The sequence below is a fragment of the Solea senegalensis genome, linkage group LG1, assembly GCF_019176455.1.
Source record: "Solea senegalensis isolate Sse05_10M linkage group LG1, IFAPA_SoseM_1, whole genome shotgun sequence".
NCBI classification, from domain to species: Eukaryota; Metazoa; Chordata; class Actinopteri; order Pleuronectiformes; family Soleidae; genus Solea; species Solea senegalensis.
The window spans coordinates 10007627-10030664 of NC_058021.1; the positions used below are offsets into that span (position 1 = coordinate 10007627).

General features: G+C 41.9%; 1 protein-coding gene across 1 annotated transcript in view; it reads left to right on the top strand.

Moving 5' to 3' along the window:
• The window catches only part of clstn2a (calsyntenin 2a), a 135811-nt gene that overhangs the window by 62799 nt on the left and 49974 nt on the right, over positions 1-23038 (top strand). Inside the window, exon 2 of the mRNA XM_044027169.1 lies at positions 7212-7334. Within this exon, the coding sequence (XP_043883104.1) occupies positions 7212-7334 (123 nt within the window). The remainder of the gene's footprint in view (positions 1-7211; positions 7335-23038) is intronic.

Genomic DNA, 23038 nt, shown 5'->3' on the forward strand with positions numbered 1-23038 from the left:
CTCTTCAAGAACTCCTGCTGCTCATTGTCCATGTCTCCATGGAATTCTCCAGCTCATCAGATTCATGCAAATTAGACACCTGCAGAGTTTCATCTCACGCTCAGGAAGAAATACAATACCATCACAGTTCATTAACTTCCTACCCTACTGTACTTTCCCCTCAGTTTTTTCCCCTCTCTGTGTGATTGTAATTATTTCCCTCTTCTTTTAGCAGTAGGTAGTCTTCCTTTCTTTTTCATTTCTGTGGTCCATCTATTCAACAAACATACTGTCGCATACTAAAGTAACCCAAATAAAACTGTACTTGAATCTACTAGAAAAAAACAATATCAGTTAATATCACTTCTCTTCTGTTTGTGTTTGTGCAGTCGGCGCCAGGCAGGAAATATGAGGAAGTTGTCCGTCTCAGAGCAATTATGGATTGTGTGTATCTCACATACTGTTATTCAGCGAAGAAAGCAACCTCTGAATTATCTTTACCGAATTGTAGGTAGAGACTAATGAAATCAAAATCTCTCCTCATGACTGGGCGGGAGCTGACTGAATCCTGGTTGGTGGAGATTTTATGGCCCCTGTAATGAGATGTTGAGAAAACAACAACAACAATTCACAGCAGCAGTAAAAATAAATAAATAAATAAATCTAACTGTACAGGTAGGAAGGATCCAGGGAGAAGAGGGAGTGGGAAGAATTTATGTTGTGAAAATGGCCCAGCGGTCAGCTCCAACCTAGTTTTGCTTAAAGTGCAGGACTTGTGCAACAGTCAATATGGCTAATTGCTCTGTTCTTACTAACTGCATTTTACACTCAAGCCCTGGGAGTTCAAAAAACTCAAAGCCCTGAAGCTCATAGTACTTATGGGCCTAATGGAATGATTTGGTCCTTGCTCTCTTATGGGTGTTGGAGTCTGGAGAGTGCTGATGTTGTAGTTGCAGGAAAGAATAACTCATTAAATCTCCAGAGTGTGCGTTTTGTTGGCATAAATTGAATATACTAACACAAGTAGGTTTGTGAAGGCGTATTATCACTTGAAAACAAAAAACAAAACATATTTGCCTGCCTGCCAAGCATTGCTTGTCTCTCAGAGATACAGAGAGCAGCTAGAAAGGAAGCTAATGACATAATCCAGAGTTACCAAAGACTGAAAGTGTTGTCAGCATACAGTAAGCAACATAAGAGACACTCTACAGTGCTGTATCATGTTGTGACTCAAGTCACAAACTCTCCCTGTCAGGAAAAATAAGGCACTAACAGTGAAATCCAAAATTTTGCATGCCCATTTACTGTCCATATAGTCTGTCTTTTTCTATAGAGCAGTATTGTGTATTGTTTCCCTACATAAACAAACACAAGATAATTATTAGTAGTGATTTATCATCTCCATATAGTTGTTGCGGTCACTTAGCGTACGTCCCTCTCCGTCAACAGTGACTCATAAAAAGTTATGGAACACTTTCACACGCACTAATTAGTTTGGATTGAACTTGTTTGCTCACGATGTGCTACCAGTGCACATAATTAACTCCTGTAAGGAATAAATTATTATTATTATTATGCCATCAGTGAACCTTTGGAGTGTAATATAATGGGATTAATTTGCCCAAACTTCAAACACACCTCCACCGAAACTGAACTGAAGGACTCTGAACCTTCACTTCTAATTCTCTGGCCACTTAAACTATTAAACTAACAGCATCATAAACACTCTCCCCCGGGAACGAATCCCTGTAAGAGTGAGCGAGTAATTTTCATGAACAATCATTGTTTTCTGTCCTTAGCAAAGGAACCCACGATAAAGATACTGTTGCATTGTGTGATGTAATTATTGTGATGAATATGGACTTTATTGTTTTCTCCAAAGCTTGAATATTGAATTTTAAAATATTGTATTTTTGTTGAGATAATTAAAAATACAACAGTTTAAATTATCTCTCATTCTTTGAATACCTGTGAAATAAATAATGTACAGTTAATTAACAATGATTGATTGCATTCTGACAGTGCTGCTCTGTTAATCAAGTTAGAAAATGGAGGAAGAAACACAATAAGGGAATTATCAGTGGGCTGCATTTGTAGAATCCAATGCGCCTGAAAGGCATATTGTATAAACGCATTTATACCAACAGGTGATGAACATGGAGCTAAAATAGTATATTGCACTTTCATTCTTTCTAAACTTATATTTGCAGTGCACTTTAAAGTCAGTGATAACTGGACCAGGGATTTGTAATAATAATAATCATATATAATAATGAAAAACAACCTTTTTATGGATTTTTAATCACAAGTGTGACCAAACAGTCAAGAGCAATAATCAAAGCGGAGTGTTTGTAAATGCATTTTAGACGTTATAGGCTCAGCGGCCTTAATGTTTTCAGCCAGAATTTGCTTGAAAGGCAACAATAATAACATTAAAATGACCAATTTGTTTGGTGCGGGTTGTGAAAAAAAAAGCTTGTCCATCTGCACAGTTCAGAAAAACCTTAGCTCGACCTTTGTGTGCATGAGCGGGATGGAGCCTCCGTGGATCAGTGCTATTATTTGAATGTGTGTGACATCTTGCAATGTATCTAAGGAATTCAATTTAATATTTTCAATAGGAGAATAAATTGAAGGATTTGTGAGGTCCTATGGGCAGCAGGGTATTCTTCATAAAGGACATGTTAGTAATTGCTTCCCTCTCATACTGTATTGCCCTATTTTGCCTTCCTTCACTACAGCTGCCTCTTCTCTGCTCTTCATTGCTGCTTGTTCATAACGTAATCTTACATTTTGTACCCCCCCCCCATTTCTTCCATGTACAGTATATCCTTCTCGGTGATCCACTTTTGTCCCTGGTGTTTGGCTTTAAATTGCACAGTCCCGACTGTCTTTGTGTAATCTGCCTGCGTATTCATTGCCGTATCGCTGTAATCAAATAAATGCGAAGAAGTACACAACGTGATTTACACCGAGCAATACTCCAGATACAGTCAGAACGAAAAAGAGCTTGAGCGTGTCGTGTGTCCCTCCAATATGCGTTCATGAGCCTCTGTCACACTGAATGTTGTTTTTTATTTCAGTGTGGACGAGCTGACACTAAAATGCACTAATGTTATTTACAGGAAATGTATTCCCTTTTTTTCATATCACTGTAATATCAGATCATGTCCCCTCTGTTGCATTCGATCCATGTTTTTACTATTTCTTCTTCTAAATGAATTAGTCCTCTGTAATCTAGAGTCTAATGCTGTAATGGCCGCAGATACTCAGGAAACTCAGAGAGACACTGAGCATATTACAGCCAGTGACACATGTAACCCTATTAAAGGAGGAATCAGCTGGTTTATCATTACTTATGCCAGGGGCGGGACTCCGAGGGTCTTCTAGTTGGCCACTATCTTGGCCTCATGGCCACCAGAGAATGAATCATATGTTAACAGGGCATTCAAATGTGCGGCATCGCTTTAGTGCAGGATGGAGCCTGGGCCTGACCCTTGGTGAATATAATGTCAGCAGAGCAGTGTCTGTCATGGCCGGCCAAAAACACATTTGACGTGATTTGATTGGTGAAAGCCTGCTGGTGTAGTTATATATATATATATATACTGTATATATGTGTATATGTGTATATGTATATATGTATATATATATATATGTATGTATATATATATATATGTGTGTATATATATATATACACATATATACATATATATATACATATATACATACATACATATGTGTATATATATATGTATATATATATATATATATATATATATATATATGTGTGTGTGTATATGTATGTATATGTTATTACGGGTTTTCATTGGCTGATGCACTACGGCTTGGAAAGTAGAACATTTCTTAACTTCTGCTGGAAGACCCAATGCAGAGCCTTTTCACCACAGTTCTAGCTCGACTTGGCTTGGCACAGCTTGATTATACCCCTTTTTTTTGGCTTTTCCATTAGGGATAGTACCCAGTAGAGCCCTGTGACTATTTTTTCAGTTATTATTATTACTATTTATTTATTTTTTTAATCTGAGTCTGTGTCTCCTGACTGCTCCCGCAATACTTGTGTCCACTCCCATTAATTCTGAGTTTTATCTGCGCCGCCACGGACGCCTGCACCTCCTGTGCTTTTCTTTCAGCATGCCTTGATACAGTTGTTGGATGAGGCAGAACGTCTTTCACATCAAACTGGCCGTGTTAAGCGGCGATGTTAACGACATGCTGAGGTATGTTAGCAAAGCAATCGCCGGCAACAAAATGGGGAGGCTGAATGTCTTTGCAGCAGAGTAAGTACAGCTCTGTAGTCTCTGCTGTTTCGTCTCTGAAAACCAGCTTCCTTTGACTGGGGAGCACAGAGCAGGTGTGTGTTCTCAACCCTCAAGTGCCAGAGTTGTGCTTGTTGTATACGACACACAAGGTCCAGCTCTTTGCCTTCTTTGTTTTTAATAATGTTAAAACTGTTCCAGATTTGCTTTAAATTCATGATCTCCAGCCTTAATATTATGAGCATCTGCAGTTGCGCTCTCCATTCTGCCAACAATCTCTATATTTAACCCGCCCGAAGCGACCTTAAAACCACCTGTTCCCTCGAGATTTGCGTTGGGTCTTGCGGGATCCCACTCCCAATGCAGGTCTCTAGTACCTGGTGCTTTTTTTGATACCTGGTCTGGAGAGGTTCCAAGCGAGCTAAACCGATACTAAAATGTGACATCGACTTTTAGCGGTGCCAAACTACAGAGCTGCTGCTCAGTATATTCCCTAACAGAGCTGTGTTTTTCAAGGCACCAGCTCCACCCTGATTTTATTTATTTATTTATTTATTCATTCATTTTTCCGGTGATTGCATGCTTACCTCAATTTTGGTTTCATTGCCGGAGCTCAGCACAAGGATGTCAAGGATGAACACCTTAAAAGCACCACTAATGGCTTCACGGCACTACATGTCATGAAAGCCATTTTGGGAATAGCCCATATCCTTGCTTTGATGTGTGCCCCTTCCACCAAACAACTCTTACATTAGACTTCCTTTAAAAAGTCAAAGCTTGGCTGCCTCAGCCACCACCCAATTTACTTGGGATAAATGTAAAGACCTTGAGACCAGAAATTGAACCTGCCATCCATGAGTGAGCTGCACGAGCTTTGGGCTGCTGTTAGACTTACTGAAGACATCTGGAATGTAAATACGAGCATGGATTAATATGTATTTACAGTGGCAAGTGCAAGCACACAAAAATGAAGGATCATTTCAATAATGCTCATGTTTATAGTCCATTTTATAGTCACCTCAGCACCTCGGTCTAATATGCTCTTGATTTTGAAGAGTCTTTGTAAGATTGTTTCATTTCATTTCATGTCTGGGTGGAAATTAAATCCAAGGGATGCTGCAGGTATTGGGATGAGGCCACAACACACTGTATTATGGTATGTGTGCTTGTGTGCTTTTATGGACTGATTTTCCAGCATTAAAGCTAAAATATGCTGGGTGTAAAACACCTAAACACAATTTGAAGACGGCGCTCCGCTCCCCACAATCCAGCGCAGCAGAGTCATGCTGTGCACTGCAGAGCTTTCCATCTCCTGCATGAGCACGAGATGAGGCTCCTTGTATGAATAATGTCCTCCCTTGTGATTCCCTTGCTCCCAATAATTCTCTTCCCACTCTGTCTCCGCATGGCTAAAGTCCCATAGAGTGATGAGTAGGTCTGAAGACAAATGTGAATGAAAAATATCAGAGGAGATTTATTGATTCCCAGAGGAATTAGAGATGCAATGCGATGAATCAGAAATAGACTGACACAGTGTTCATTTCTTTTTGTGTGTTTTTCCTGTTTCATTTCATCAGTATGTTGTGTTTTGTTTCTTCATATGCATCCAATACAGATCTGAAAAAATTAAGTTAACAGTGATTAAAGTTTCTGTTTCCTTTGTACAAGGCTCACACTCATTTCCTCCTTTTCTTTGACCTCATTTTCGCAACTTTTGATGGTGGCAAGCTTAGAGAAAATAGAATAGTAGGACAAAAATACGGGTTTCACAAATGGGTTTTAGCAGCAGTTTGATGAATTTTAAATCACTGCCAGCTGGACACGTCATCTGCTAATTGGCATTAGACAAAATGGGTCTCTTCATACAGTCTGTAGTGTTGAGATTTTGATTTGATACAAGCCGAAACACTGAGGAAGGAAAGGACAGAGAGAAAGAAAGAAAGATTTGATTTTGATTTTATTTTTCATAAATGAAAGTGACTAAAACATTTTGAACTCAGTGAGCGCAGCACATCATGCACTGCCCAAATGTTTTTAAAAGTGTGAATGTTGTCAGTCAGACTGTAGAAGCCAAATTCTACTGTAAGCTGAGCAGATAGAAGGTTAATAAAGGGAAGGACGGAAGCGCCAAGGTTTGATGTGGATTCTGTGCACGACTGGAGGTCTAGGTTAAGATTACACCTCGAAAACATCTCACAAAAATATTTTAAGACCCTGTAAATTTCCTCATCAAATACATTTGCTTGTGCAGCCACTAGTAAGGACAAATTCAAGTTGTCCTCAACAGAGAATAGACATTTGTGACATTCTTTACTGCTTTGTCAGTGAACACAGGTGAAGGAACACAATAAAAACCTGTACAAGAAATCTTATTCGTCTGTACCTTCTTTTTTTTTCCACATTCCTATAGCACAAGATCCGTGTTTATACTATTCTCCGACTAAATTGTGTTCAACTTCTCCTTCCATTAGTCCTCTTGTCCATCTAATGACTGTGTGTCCAGCTGTGACTCGGCACCTTTTGATAAAGTGCTGTAACTGTTCTTTCAACACTGCTGTAATGTTGTCCAATCCACGGCTGAGCAATGTATCCTTTTCAAATCTAAGTCACAATTTAAAATAATGCAATTTGCAAATGCCAATGGCTGCAATCAAATCATTTTCTCTTAATACACGTCAGAAACATTTGACCTCTTTAAATTCTCATTTTGGAATTACAGTAGTATGAAAGTGTCATTTAGCAGTGCTCCATCTTCTTTTTAAATCTACGCCGCAGTAAATATTTTAACTGAAGCGTGGCTGACATCAAATCAAATCAAATTTCAGACGCTGTGTACTGTTTGTCAGAAAGATTACACTTCGAAATGTTACCCAAATTGTTCAGATCTATTCTAGTCCAGCGGAAGATTGTAACATTTATTGAACTGATCCCCTTTATCCTTCTCCACCACAGTTAACAAGCACAAGCCGTGGATAGAGACGTCTTACCATGGTGTGATCACAGAGAACATGGACACGGTGCTGCTGGACCCCCCTCTGGTAGCCCTGGACAAGGATGCCCCAGTTCCTTATGCTGGTAGGAAACACACATTTATTACTGTACTGCACACATTCATTCTCTCTCTCTCTCACACACATACACATCGATCCATCTTTTCTCTGTACTCACGATTTTTCATGGAGACTGAATTCCATTTATCAGCCTTTGCAGTACAAAACTAAATGGTAAATGGTTTTAAAGCCGTTTCTTCTCTGTGTCATCTACAAATCTCTGTCATCCCTTTGACTTTTTATTTGGTTGGTCTATTTTCTATTTCTAATGACCCTGCAAAGTGCTGGGAATTTTTTTACTTAAATATTCATCTTTTATATATTATATTATATTATATTATATTATATTATAATATATACTACTGGTCTAAAGTGGTTTGAAGTCACAACAGTGGGAACTTTCAGTTGGATGAAAGACAAAAGATTGTTTCGGGAGTATTGATGTGTATGATAATGCATTTACATTTTTATGATCTTGGGAGGTTTCAGACTTTAGATGAGATGCTTCGCTCTCCCTCCCCTTCCTGACGGGGGGTATGGGGGGGGTGTATTCATGGCATCTGCTAATTGAAGCCATGTGTCATCCTTTTTCTTTGCCTCATAAGACTAGCTGAGACGCTTCATTAACCTGACCAAAAGATTCCACTCAAAAATGGGAAAAATCTATAATCTCTTCTCGAGGGCTGTCAGCTCTCGGTGATGCCCGCATTCATTTTCTAGTCTACGTCTTAATTTGACATCCTACGGCGCACACAAGCTGTACAGTGTATAAGCTATACAGTTGTGTTCAGATTTCTTTTTCAGAGGAAGGACACGGCATTCAGCATGAAAAATAAAAAAAACTGCCAAAAGTTACTTTAGAATCCTAATATCACATACATATGTATGGATTGTTATACAGAGGAAACAATGGGGCTTGAATCAAGGGAATGTACCCTTTTGCTGGATATCACAGCAGATTTATAGTTGCTCTGCATCCACTGCCTGAGAAAAGGTTTCCACAGCCCAGTGGGCCAGATTCCTCTCATACTCCATGGAAAAAACTGGGGCTGGGACTGTGAGAGAAAATTCTAATCTTCAGCCAACTTTAAGTTTAATTACTCACATCAGCCATAACTTCGGATAAGACACAGACTAGGCGCCTTTCAAGGTTCCCTCGCTATAGTTGCCAAGGCGCCAGGCATCTGGACCGGATACACTATCTAAAGTCTTACTAACTATATGTGTCGCGCCGCTCGCCAGAGTCTGCGACGATGCCTCACTGTTCAGATGTGAGGCATCGTCTCAGTTCTCCTCGAATCTGAGCTGTCTACAATCGAATCTTTCAACTTGGCTCATCACTGACTCCAGAGGTTCCATCATTGGTCATCTCACCTGATGATCAAAAAAATCTCCGCGACAGAGCGTCACACAGAACAGGTTACAGTCCACATGTAATGATAGCAGTAAGGCACCATGATCAACCTCATCTACACATTATAGTTTCCGGAGTTGATTATGTTGTCTAACAAGAGCTGAAATCAGGCAGCTGTCGCAAACACACACCGTCACAGTGACAGTGACAGCAACGAGACACACGGAGGGAGCTGTTATAATCAGACAAAGTATTCTGAGAGTCAAAGGCAAACAAAGAGGCTTTTTAGCCACGAACGCTTAACAGCTCATTACGGTGAAATGGCTCCTATTAATCCCAGCGCTGACAGCCATGAAGAAGTGATGCTCAGCGATTTATTATTTTTTTTTTTTTGTCCACTGTTTTCATTTTGTGTGTGTGTGTGTGTGTGATTTTCTGCTGATACTTTTGTGTGTTTCAAATTAATGTATGAGCTGGTCTATAAATAATGGGTAAATAGAATTGACCTTAAAGAGTGTGAAACAGTGTGGATTCATTCTTTTTTCTTTTTCTTTTTTTTTACCTTTTGTCTAAAAGCTCTGTGCTGTATACATGCTATAAAGTGTAACCTGAATATTATGGCACACACTATCACTCATGTGCCGAGAGACCTGGGACACACCGGTGGTTGGGCAGGCGAGTGGACAATGTATAGAATCCTTTAAAAAGCAACATGCAAATGCCACTAACAACACACCAGAGCTTTTATTAGCAACCTGTCCAAGTGTTCCCCGCCTTTCACCCTATGTCAAAGTCACTTATCTCAAGTCACATAAGCACGCAGAGTATTTCAGAACTATGATCACTATAATCAAACAATACAAACTATGAAAATCAACAACACGGGCAGATTATTGGAAACATGACACTGGTATCACTAATACGGTGTATATTAGAGCTTAGTATTTGAAGATGACGTCTTGTCCCTTCCGTTGTTGACAGCTGCATAAATCTGGCCACTTAAAAATGTGTATTTTTCCCCTCAAAGTAAAGCTTAAAAAATTGTCATCATAAATCACTGTGAGCTTAGAGAGGCAACATAACCGTACAACGTTTGAAGGCAGCGCACACGTGTGCCTTTTTGTGTAAATATGTAACTATACGGGAACTGACTGCAAATGTGCTAACGAACGATCTGCTGATGACGAGTGAAGGCAGAGTCTCCGTGTGGCCAGAAGACGGAGACTGAGTTTTTTTCATTAGGCTGTGGAAAAGCCCCAAATGCAAGTGTCAAAAAAATCAATCATTACACGGACTAATCTCATTGTTGACAATAACCTGACTGCACACCAGTGTACTATATGCAAATGCACCATAGATTGAATGATCCTGTAGAGGATGTAGGAAGAGAGTGATTAAAAACATGAAAAATACTGGATATATTATGCAACAGTCATTATTCAGACATACAAAAGATCCTCTTACAGATCTTTGCCAATGTTTCTCTGTAATCCATGACTTACAGTCATTTACAGAATTTCTTATCCCTAGTAACCAAAGCCGGGACGCAGTGAAGGCTTAACAACGCCACAATGAGCAGGGTGACTAGAGAGGAAATTACTTTTGATTGCTTTTCTCCACATTCAACACATTTTTTTTGTTGACTTGAGAAGGTCGAGTCTCGTGAAATATTGTCGGGGATAGAAAAAGTAGAGCCGTGTTCTGGGGGCTGACTGGTGATATTTCTCATTGAATGTTTTCATTGAATGTGGTCTAATGAATGGATCCCCATACAATAGCTACCAAGGAGACAGTGGAAAGAAATGGCCATTTATCTCCCTTTATTTACCTGCTCTGCAGCTCTTTTACACCTTCTGTAACTATTCTCTCAAATCCCCCATTCCACTGTGCCCCAGTTCGTGTCTTTCTCTCCGACTACTGCCACATTCCCTCTTTCTCAATCCACGCATCCTTTCTTGTGGTTGCTATCTCGACTCTTTGTGCCCTGCAGGCACCATAATACACATGCATTACCGACACTCTCATCAGTCGTGGTTTTGTTTCACCATGGAGAAGGAGTAAGTAGGATGTCCTTATGGCTCTATGTTAATTGCATTGAGGGAACGTGGACGAGGATTGTTAAGTACTCGCCCTGTTTTCTCCTCGCTTGTATACATCTCATCATCCTTTATTCCCTCTCTCTTCCAGTCTCCTTCACTCACGAGTGCCTTTTCTCCGGATGCTTCATACTATGCATTCCCCCCTTTTTTTACTTCTTCTTTTTATCAATGTCTTCTTTTCTAGTTTCCCGCCTGTTTCATGTTCATTGTTTTTTTTCCGTGGCACTACATTTTCCTTTGATGTAAGCTACACACATACTGTAATGGGCCTAACCTCAACATTGCATGCAGAGGCAGGCATCACAAAGATTCATTCTTATGACTGCGTGCCATGATGGCATTTTGTGATCCCAACCTTTCCAGTCCTTCAGAGCAAAGGTGTGGATTGAGAAGTATGCGCTGATCGCGTGTTCTCAAACAAAATTAGCATGAGGGATGGTGGTGGTGGACTTCAGGGTGCTGCGAGGCAGGCAGGCGGTTTCATTTTTCTGTTCTTTATCTCAAGGCCACAGTCAACAAGCTTGCATGCTCCCCATTCATCATAGCACCAGTTTAATGCACTGTGATGCATCGTTTCCCTCTGCAGAATTCACTATGTGTAAAAGAACAAAAGTACTTGGGAGATTTGGGAGAAAATAGAGTGGTGATCGCAGAGAGAGAGAGAAAAAGAGACAGACTGTCAATGAAAATGACAGAGATGCATCATTTGTTAGAGCTGCAATATTTTTTTTATTGATTGATTTGTTTATTTTGTGGATTCATTGATCATTTGTTTGGGCCATAAAATGTTGAAAAATGTAGATTGATGTTTCATGAACCTTGAAATGATGATGTTGTCAAATAGCTTGTACGTGTATTCTTATTTGTCCGATTTCCTATTTCAAATCATGACACTAATATTAAAAAACAACAATACTCAAACAAATGAATCAATTACCAAAATAGTTGCTGTCTGATTCTTTACTCTTAAGTATGCATTTGAGATCAACAGCCAGCTTTGGTCAAAGTGAGTGAGAGAGTTCGTCTACCCACTAATCACGAGCTGTTGTTGATTGGTTGTTTGGTTTCTGTTGATCGCTCTAGCATTAGACCTACTGTAGGTGAGCAGTGGCGACACTCGTACGCAACCACAGTCATGCGAGTAATACACAAAAATTGCAACATTAACACAGTTTGAGTGTGTAAAATCCCCACTATGTTATTATTATTACTTCAATTTTAATTACCAAGGTTCAAGGTTCAAGGTTCAAGGTTTTTATTTGCCATTTGTGCTTAAACAGAAAGTCCAGGCACATTGGAAATCTTGTGCGGGTTCTACGAGTCAGTAGTACGAAACATAAACACACTTAAGGATAAATATAAATATAAGTATAAAAGTAATAATAAAAAAAAAAATGTTGAAGATGTGGGGAAATAAAAATAAAGAAATATACAGTTATACAGCAGATTATGGGGTGTATTGCACATTTCTGACATTGCACATTTATCAGGGAGGGAATATTGCACATAGTGTTACACATGGTTAGGTGAGGTAGTGTCTGGTAATTTACAGAGAGTTCAGTGGTTTTGATTTGCCATCAGTCTGACTGTGGCCGGGAAAAAACTGTTAAAAAAGCGAGTTCTGTGTGTTTTGATGCTGTCCGCTCTGCTGTGCCTCAGGTTGTACTTGCAGCGTTTGTGTTTGAGCAGAGTGTGAGCGGGGTGGAGTGAGTCTCTAATGATTCCCTCTGCTCTTTTCCTACAACGCTGCGTATACATGGAGTCCATGGTAGGAAGTTTTGTCCCAATAATCCTTTCCCCAGTCTTTATGACTCTCTGCAGGGCCTTCCTCTCTGCCTGTGTGGTGTTCCCGTACCAGACAGTGATGCCTGCGGTGAGGATGCTCTCTATCAGTCCTCTGTAGGCCAGGGTGAGAGGGCGGTGGTTCAGTCCAGCTTTCCTGAGCAGCCTGATGAAGTACATTCTTTGCTGGGCTTTTTTCACTGTGGCTGTGGTGTTACAAGCCCAGCTCAGGTCAGATGTTACCTGCAGTCCCAGGAACCTGTAGCTGTCTGTCCTCTCCACCTCAGTCCCGCTAATGAATAGAGGCTGTAGAGGGGGGGGTTTCTTCCTGAAGTCCAGGATTAATTCCCTGGTCTTGTCTGTGTTGAGGAGGAGGTCGTTCTCCTCTCCGTAGACCGTGATGTTATTTACCAGGGCCCTGTATCCTGACTCGTCTCCCCCCTTGATGAGCCCCAGGATGGTGGTGTCATCAGCGTATTTAATGATGATGGAGCTGTCCTGGGTGGAGACACAGTCATGTGTGTACAGGGTGAAGAGTTTGGGGCTGAGGCAGCAGCCCTGTGGTGATCCAGTGCTGACTCTGATTTCAGCAGACACTCGTCCTCCCATCTTCACCGCCTGGGGCCTTTCGGTCAGGAAGTCCAGGATCCAGTTGCAGGTGGGAGTAGGGACTCCAAGGTCTGCCAGCTTTACGATCAGTCTGCCTGGGTGGATGGTGTTAAATGCAGAGCTGTAGTCCAGGAAGAGCATCCTGGCATACGCTCTGCTGCTCTCCAGGTGTTGCAGGATGTGGTGAAGAGCTAATGCTACCGCGTCGTCCACTGATCGGTTGGGGCGGTAGGCGAACTGGAGGGGGTCCACAGTGTCTGGAACCATGTTGTTGATGTGGGTGAGGACTAATTTTTCCAGGCACTTCATGGCGACTGGTGTGAGTGCCACTGGCCTGAAGTCATTTAGGGTGGGTGTGTCTGGTCTTTTAGGGACTGGTATGATGGTGGAGGTTTTGAATATACGGGGGACTACAGCCTGAGATAGTGATGTGTTGAAGATATCAGTATACACACCGGCCAGTTGTTCTCCACAGGCCTTCAGTACTCTGGGAGGCACTCCGTCGGGTCCCACCGCTTTGTGGGGGTTCACCTTCTTCAGAGCCTTCAGGACCTGTGTGTGTGTCACCTGGAAGGCAGTGTCCGTGGGGTCACAGGGGGTTTTTGAGGGTGAGTCTGTGTTCAGCCTGTCGAACCTCGCATAGAAGTTGTTCAGGCTGTCTGGGAGTGTGACGTCCCGGGGGTCTTTGGTTGTTGTGGTCCTCCTGTAGTTAGTGACAGACTGGATTCCCTGCCACATGCTGCGTGTGTTGTGGTTGAGGTAGTAGCCTTCAAGCTTTTGGGAGTGAGCCCTCTTTGCTGCTCTGATGGACTTCTGCAGCTCGTACCGGGCTCTCTTATACTCCCCGTGGTCTCCTGACTTGAAGGCCTCCCGCCTCTTCCTTATGTTCCGCCGTACGTCCCCATTAAACCAGGGTTTTTGGTTGGGGAACATACGCACAGTCCTGGGGGGTGCGCAGATGGTCGTGCACCAGCTGATGTAGTCACTAACGGTCGTTGTGTATTCATGGATGTCGTCAGTGGCCTCTTTGAACATGCTCCAGTCTGTGGCCTCTAAGCAGCCCTGCAGGCTAGCTTGTGCACTATCAGTCCAGGTGTTAATAGTTCTGACTGTGACTGGGCTTGACTTGAGCCTTTTGTTATAAACCGGTTTGAGCCGGATAGCCAGGTGATCAGACTTTCCAAAGTGGGGTTGTGGTTCAGCTGAAAAGGCATGTTTGATGTTGCTGTAGCAGTGATCCAGTATTTTGTTTTCCCTGGTGGGAAAGTTCACAAACTGATGCAGTTTGGGCATAGTTTTCCGGAGATTACAGTGGTTGAAATCTCCCAGGATAATGACAGCAGCATCAGGATATGTGTCTTCATGCCCACTGATCATGTCATGTAGCTCCTTAAGTGCAGCCTCCTCTTTGGCAGAGGGGGGGATATACACGACACTCACAATAATGCATTGCAGTTCTCTGGGCAAATAAAATGGTCTTAGTCTCAAAGTGAGATATTCCACATTTTCAGAGCAGGATCTCGAGATGATCTTACTGTCAGTACACCAGGATTGTTTGACGAGGGCAGCCGTACCTCCTCCGCGAATCTTGCCGCTCTCTGCGGCGCTGCGGTCCTCTCTGAAGACGGTGTAGCCGTCTGGTGTTACTGCCTCGTCTGGTGTTTTCTCCCCCAGCCATGTTTCGCAGAAACACAGTATGGAGCAATCCTGTATGTCCCTCTCGGTGGAGATCCTGGCATGAAGTTCGTCCATTTTATTTGCCAGCGACTGTGCGTTAGCAAATAGTATGATCGGGAGGGTTAGCCTGCCGTTGCTAACCAAGCGCCGCAGCTTCCGGTCCGTTCCTCCCCGTCTGCCGCGCCTCCGCTTCGGCCTTCGGCTTAGCGTCGGGTCCGCGTAGCATGTTAGCTCCGCGTAGCGTGTTAGCTCCGGGTAGGACTCCAGCACGTTCGGGTCGAAAAGTCCGAAATTGCTGCGCTCTCTCAGCTGTAGTAAGATCGCCCGATTGTAGACACTGTTTGCAGTGTGTGCCTTAACTCGGCATAAAAAAGTGGCAAGTATAAATAAGAAAATAAACATCTGGACTCGGAGAGCTCCGCGACGTCGCACACTGTGGAGCGCCATGTTGTCACAGATGAACCAGTGTTCATCTACCCATCACTTTGGCTCTATTTCAGTGAAGTGAGCCAACTGAATGAAGATAATTGTTTTTTAAAGATTGCAAATAATAATGCGACGATAATGTCCTGATAGAGTCTTTGACACTTTTCCACTATACAGTTCTAGCATGACTCGGCTCGGCTCGACTCTACGCGGTTTGGTGTCAGATACGTTGTTTTCTGTGACTTCATAGTACCTCCTCAGCGTGGGCATGGTCGTCATAGCACAGCTGCACAAACCTGTCGTTTTACACGCGACGCACACAAACTAGTGGCGGGCAAAGCAGTTCTTTTTGGTGTACTGAATCATTAGAATCAGATTTGTTGATTCGGATTCGGGTTGTGATTCGGCTCAAGATCGCTGGTTTTATACAACAGACTCCTCTGTTAAATATTGAGATTTTAGACAATTCCTTGCTAAATATTGGAGATAAACGCATGTTTTTCAGGATTTTTAAGTGTTTTTAACTGAACTATACTTTGGCATTGTTTTGTTTGATTCTTGTCTGTCCACGTCACATTTTAGTATCGGCTCAGCTTGCTTGGAACCTCACCAGAGCAGGTACTTAAAAAAAGCACCAGGTACTATCGCTAATAGAAAAGCATTAAGAGTAGAGTCGATCCCAGCCGAGCCGAGTCATGCTAGAACTGTACAATGGGAAAGCGCCATTAGACTCTGCAAGATAAATCCCCAGACACTGGTGTAGAAGGTGGTTGATGACTTGCTTAGACTGATAAAGGTTGTAAAATGATAATTCTGTAAAGACTGGGCAGTGATGGGGACATGACGTGCACGCACATAACAACAGCAAGAAGAAGCTGAGACAGAAATAGAACTCCTTGTTTGAAAAGACAGCAGAAAGGAGAGAGGTTAACACTGGTGATGTGTTGCTACGTTGTTGGCCCAATGAGATCATCTGATGAACAGCCGACTCTGTATTGACATGCTTATTGTCACGAGGGACTCATGAGTGACTGTACGACAAATGGGAACTAATCTGACTGGCACAAAAGAGTTGTCTTTGTGATGTAACCACAGCTTCCTGCGCACCTGGCATTGAAATGAGTCTCATATCCAGTCTGCATCTCGGTATGATTTAAGCTAAACTCTACACAAGTCTCCAGTGCACACATCTGTAGTGTGGTAGAAGCATTTTCACTCCATCCACGACTGTCATCAGTGCTGTCTAGCTGCTAACTCAGTGTAATAAATCATTGTCAAACCTTAGTCAAACTTTGCCGGTGTATAATATTTCAGTGCCAATGTTATAATATTTCAAATGGTAAATGTTTTTTTTGTGGAAGGTCTGTGTCACTCCACCATAACTTACAGAACGTAGAGTAGAATTGCAATTTAGTCAGTGTCATTTATCCTGTCCTATAGTTTTTGGTCATAATCCATTTAATGCTTGTTGTAGGGGACTTTCAGGCTATTTCAAGTGAGAGCATATGCTCTGTTGTTTTTGATACACGACTTACCTGACAGCTGAATAATTGTCAGCGGTGATATCTTGCAGTTCTGTCACACCAGTTTGCTTGTTGTTGCATCAAAGGAACAAAAAGTTTTTTGTTTTTTTTTAAAAAGCGCTTTCTCTACTCATTAAAACTGCTGTCTGCATAGAGCGGCTTTCGCTTAAAGTTCTATTGTATTTTTCCTTTGCACAGATACACTGTCACCGTGACAATATAGTATGTTTTGATGGGTACATGTGTTTTAGCCAACTGCTCAGAAAGAGCAGTGAAACAGCAGTGAAAAAAAAAAGAGAGACCGGATATTAAATGGAGAAAGTAAAATGGGAGAGAAATAAAATGAGAAAGTAATGACGTGATTGTTTTACCACGGGCTATAGGCTGTTGTTTTTTGGCTGTGCAGTCGAGAATCATTTCAAAAATACCTGAAGTGTGATTCACTTTGCCAAAAACCTGTACTTCCATTACTTGAGAGTGAAACTGCACCAAAGTGACAAAAGCAGAGGTGCTAATTAAACTGTGGCATCTAACAAAGCACAAGCCGTGTGACGCACTTCAAAGGTGATAAGGCGAGAGAAACGACATCAGGAGAGTGGAAGAGATGAGAGACAGAAACAAAGGCAGAGTCAGAAAATATGGGATATGTGGAACGGGTATCTGTGCATTATGCCTGAAAGAGAGGCGGGCAGTAAGTAGAAAGAGACAATGTGATGCATCATCAAAGGATAATCTAGGGTATTAAAGGGACAATCAGATCAAAACATGCAGGTGTCGGACCATTTGCCCCCACAAGAAGAGGAACGGGCGGTTCACTTTGCTTGCCTGCCTATTTTCCCCATCTCCCCTCTCTCTCTCTCTCTCTCTCTCTCTTTCTCCCTCTCCTTGGCCCTGTCCTCTTTTGTCTTTGTGATGCTGCTAAAGTTTCTGCAGTGAGTGCTTAATTAAGAGGTCAAAACTGAGGCAAGTCTGCAACATGAAACAGACGGAGAGCATCCAAGTTTTTGTGTGCTGTGTGCAAGGAAGACGGACACCTACAAAAGCCCCATTTCTCTCTGCTGCAAGCGAGTATAAACATTCCAGCATCAGAATCACAGGAACATGTCCTTTATCTTCTTTTTAACTCTAAATACAATATTTACCCTCGTTGTCAATATTAGGTTGAAGCTGTGTTAGCCAATGCTTACCCTGCAGTTTTTCTTTTGTCGTTAAGCCCGATGAATGCTATGGAAGTGGCAGGTACACAAAGAGTTAAAGGGATGGGACTTTTTAAGGGCTACTCATTTTGACCAAGCAGCAATCACCATAAAAGGCTTAAGGAAACATATAATTTGGACTCCAAATTAAATGCCAGTTTTTGTTTTCGTCTGTTGGATGTGCTATTAATGCCATCATGGATGCCATCATGAATGCATGAATCTGGAGTAATACTACTTTATAGTATAACGCCTACTCTTTCATTAGACTCTGGTGCCGTGTTTCTTGGTGTTATACTTTCTTCAAGGCTGTGAACTCAATAAAAAGAATAATGTGCATTGAAATAACTTGTTCACTGTGGTTCGTGGTTAGGGGGGATGTAGTGCAATTTTGTCCATGCAAGACTTTCTCCTGATTTTGTACCTCATTCATTTGTTTTGTCCAAAGCAGGGGACTGGTCCTCAGTGTGTGTGTGTGTATGTGTGTGTGTGTGTGTACTGATATTCTCGTTCTTGCCTGCGGACATCAGGTTCCATGCTATGCCTTCACAGACCGCTCTGTATTTTCTCCCCGCACCATATCATGTTTGTCACACTTTATTGATCCTGCTCACATGTGACCTTTTGCCTGACCTGCGTGTTTGCTCCCAGTGGGCCGCTTTCCCTGCAGAGCCTGATGTTCACAAATAAATAGACATTTTAATGAAATGCCTGCAGAGAATAATGGATATTTAATCATCAAAATGTACATTTTATTAAATTATTAAATTTTCTTACAATAAAAATCAAAGTAAAGATTCAAGCAGAGTGATTTTCATACATTTTAGGCTCTCCAGTAAATAAAGCATCTGGTTTTGGTATTCATTCAGCCTTTAACCCTCTTATGACCATTATGATAATCAGGCTGCCTGGATTTATTTTGATTTTATGGCTGCGGAATTGTCAACAACAGCAACAATATAACGTTCTCTTCGAAAATCTGGCAGTTATTCAGCCGTTTAGGTGAATCTTGTGTGTGATTAGACGGTCATTCCACAGAAGTCCTGAGGGCTACCATAATGACCGTAAAGTATATAGGTGCAAAGCTCTATTTCTCTGCTTTCCAGTATCCATCCATGCATCTACTGCTTTATCATCCACATAAGAGTCATGGCGTCAGCGACGTGGTAACCTATGAATTCTTTATATATAATGCTCGACACAAGGAGGAAACCAGAGCAACCAGAGAGAGAACATGCAAACTGGAAGAGACTGGCTTTCAAACCTGCGATCTTCTTGTCGTGAAGCAACAGTGCTGACACAGCGAGGAAATGCAGTGTCTTCCCACTGTTGAGGAAAGCTAATTGGAGCCCCCATAAGATGGTCTGAGTAATTACGTGTCCAATAATGCTCCACTGGAGATCTGTCATCATTGTCAAGTTGCTCACAGCATCAACAACCCCCTTAGCCTCTGATTGATTTCTTTGAGGACCCAGTCCCTTCCCTTATTACCCTATTACCCTCTTTCTATTCTGTATGGGATGTGTCACTCTGCGATGACACTCGCACAGACACTGCGAGGACTTTCAATTTCTCAATTGCTTTTTTATGTAACGTCTGTGGTAGCTAGTGTATCAGACGGAGAAAAAGAGGCATTTCGTGTACATACCACACTGTTTCTCTCCGGTGCTGCAAATTTTTATAACCCAGCTCTGCACCAGGCCGGCAGCTTGCACATCACCCTCTTAATTGTCATCATGATGACATGCCTGACCACAGTTGTTATTGTTTATTAGTATAAATTTCACCCAGATATTTACTTTTATCCTCTTATCTCTGTCTGTGTTTTTATATGAACTTGACCCCCAGTATGGGACAACCACAGTCATACATAACGATTCATCAATGCGTAAAGGTCATGGATTTTGCCTCCTTATGAGACGGAATTGCTTTGTGAGCTTGCAACAAGGTAACTATGTTGTAAAAGCTGTAATGGGATTTAAAAAAACCAAGAAAAATAGGATACTGCCTTTTGTTGACCTTTTTGGTAAGCCTTTTTGTCTAACCAGCTTTTATATGAAGTGGAACTCACTGTATCCCGGGAAGAGCACATGGAGGAGGCTCAAAGTACCGGGCTGGAACCTCCACTGTGAGCCGATTGAGCTACAGGCCGTTCTCTGCAGAGTTCTGACCTGGTGAAGCTGCAGAGTCTGGCTGAATTGGGAGGCCCAGTGGTCAACTGCTGGGGACTGATCACCTCCCACTGGGTCGCCTGTGAGAAGGTGTGTGATGTTCTAACAGAGCCGAAACACCTGTTGACCCCAGGATACATCACTGAAGATAGCTACTGCCATTTCTTTTTTTCTGAAATGTGAAGTTATCCAGTGTGGTCACCCCAGTGGACTTCTGAGTAATTACCAAGACACTGTGGTCTCTACATGATCTGCTTTTCGCTCTTCTCCCTCTCACACACACTCGCACAAGAAAGAGAGAGAGGTGCAAGACATTGGATTTCTTGTCTCGTCCTTCACTGAGCTATAATATGTATTTAACGTAGTGTTACTTGTCCAGACTTCATCCACAGTACGTGGAGCTGTGTGGTGCAGGAACAGCAGTAGGAGCTGTAGGAGCTGCTTAGTTTTTTTATTGGCAGAGCACACATTTTTAATATCGGAGTATCACGTTTGTGAGAAGCCGACATCTTGCTTGTGATTAAAATACAAATGTGCACCCCTACTGAGTGCACATGTTAATTTTGAAAAGTAAAATGCATATCTTAAACCTTCCGTGGCCCCTTCTGGGCATTTAGTGCTGTGTCTCTGTTCACCTTCCGCAATAACACTGCTGTGCTGGGAAACACAGAGTCCTGCTGATGTGGTGCTGATGGCCTTAAGCATTGTGAGAACTCATTTGACAGTAGTTTGAAACTTGTGGGCATTTGTTCATTTTTTAAAGTTAGGCTCCACATCTTTAAAACAATGGGGAACAACGGGGACTTAGCCATGCACAGAAGTCTACCGATATTCTTACTTGATATTTTAAATATCAAACACCTTGTTCTATTTTTTTTTTTTATGATAAATGTTTGTGTAAAACAGCTATTTTTATTATTATTTTATTTTTACTGTGATTAGACGCTGCTTCTATCTACCACACTCTAAACGCTTAACAACCAAACTCAAAGAGAATAAATCTATAAATAATCACAAGTAAGGCGAATAAGGCTCATTTGAGCTTTGTAAGCCGTAGTATCAACATGGAAAAATAGGTAAAAAAGAAGAGCACAGTAGGTTTACATTGGGTCAAATTGTCACATCTGACCTTTTGTGAGTAGTTTCTCATCACCTCTTCTGCATTTTTGGTTGTAGGAGACAGACACAAGGAGGAATGTAGAAAACTGTTGAAAGCGACTGCTTTTTTTTTGTTTTAATAAAAACAATTGCTGAAAGAAGTTGCTCTTTATGGACAGAACACTGACCCATGGTTCTCCTGACGTGAAGTGAAATGACTTAATGAAATGTGCAGAGAATGGCAACTGAAACTAATCTTGTAATTCTGTTTTCCTCTGCACTCTCTCTCTTTCTCTCTTACACACACACGCCCTCTCTCTCTCTCTCTCTCTCTCTCTCTATATCTATCTCTCTGACAGTGGTGTGACAGGGTTTCAGTATCCTGACAGGCCAATTAGACAGCAATTTGCATGTCCTCTTCGCTACATTTGCCTTGTTCATGTGAGCATGAAATAGGATAATCTGGCTTTTGGACCCGTCTGTGACATCAGAGTGGGTCCTTCTATCATCTATGATCCTTCTACCCTGCAAACTCAGGCCCATTTCTCTGTATCGTGAATCATTTTGTAATCACACCTGCGCCCTTTCCACTTCCTCTCCTAATGAATCTTATTGATGATGGCTACTTTTCCAAGACCTCAATTGGTTACGTTTGAAAATGTGTAAAAAAAATATACGCTCACTGGACACATTACTACGTTCATCTGTTCATCGACTTGTTAACTCAAATGTCTAATCAGCCAGTGATGTGGCAGCAACTCGATGCATGTGGGGATGTAGATATGGTCAAGAGACCTGCTCAAGATCAAACCCAGCATCAGAACGGGGGAGAAAGGTGATGTAAGTGACTTTGAACATGTCTTGGTTGTTGGTGCCACAGGGGCTGGTCTGAGTATCTCAGGAACTGCTGATGTACTGGGATTCTCACATCTCTAGGGCTCACAGAGAATGGTCAGAAAAAGAAGAAAATATCCAGCGCATGAGATTCCTCTGGGTGAAACTTTAGAGAACTGTTGATGCCAGAGATCAGAGGGAAATGGCAAGAGTGGTTGAAAATGAAATAAATGTTAACGCTTATGTTTCTCATCCAGCTCAGATTAGCTCCTTGCATAGGCAGAGATTAGCTCCCCAGCACTTTCACTGAGTGCTGTTCTTATCGCTTTCAATTTTGTCCTCTCTCCTTTTCTAATACAATAGCCAAAGTAAAATCCATAGTTTACTGTATACTGTGTGTATATATATGTGTGTGTGTGTATTCCTTATGTTGTGGGGACCTACATCTGTTTACAGAGTCACATTATGGGGACTTGTCTTCCTTATGGAGACAAAAATCAAGTCACCATAATGTAAATTACTACATTTTAAGGTGAAGACATGTTTTAAGGTTAGGCTGAGGTCAGGGTTAGGTTATTATGGTTAATTATGGTTAAGGTTAGAGTAAGTCTCCAGGAAGTGATTGTAAGTCAATGCAATGTCCTGTGAAGTCATAGAAACCAGTGTGTGCTGTGCTTTGTTTATAGTAACCAGTGTGCACTGGGAGTGGTTGTTACGCTTCTGGCTGGAAAACATGTCTCTGTTCGACTGTTTACCTCCATCCATCCATTTTCCATCTCAGCTGACATAGGGCAATAGGTGGCGTACACCCCGGACAGATCGCCAGTCCATCACAAGGACACATAGAGACAAACAACCATTCGCTCTCATACCTACTATCAATTTAGAATTTTAACTTATCCCCATATTGTATGTTTTTGGATTGTGGGAGTAAAACCCTGCAGAAAACCCACAGAAACT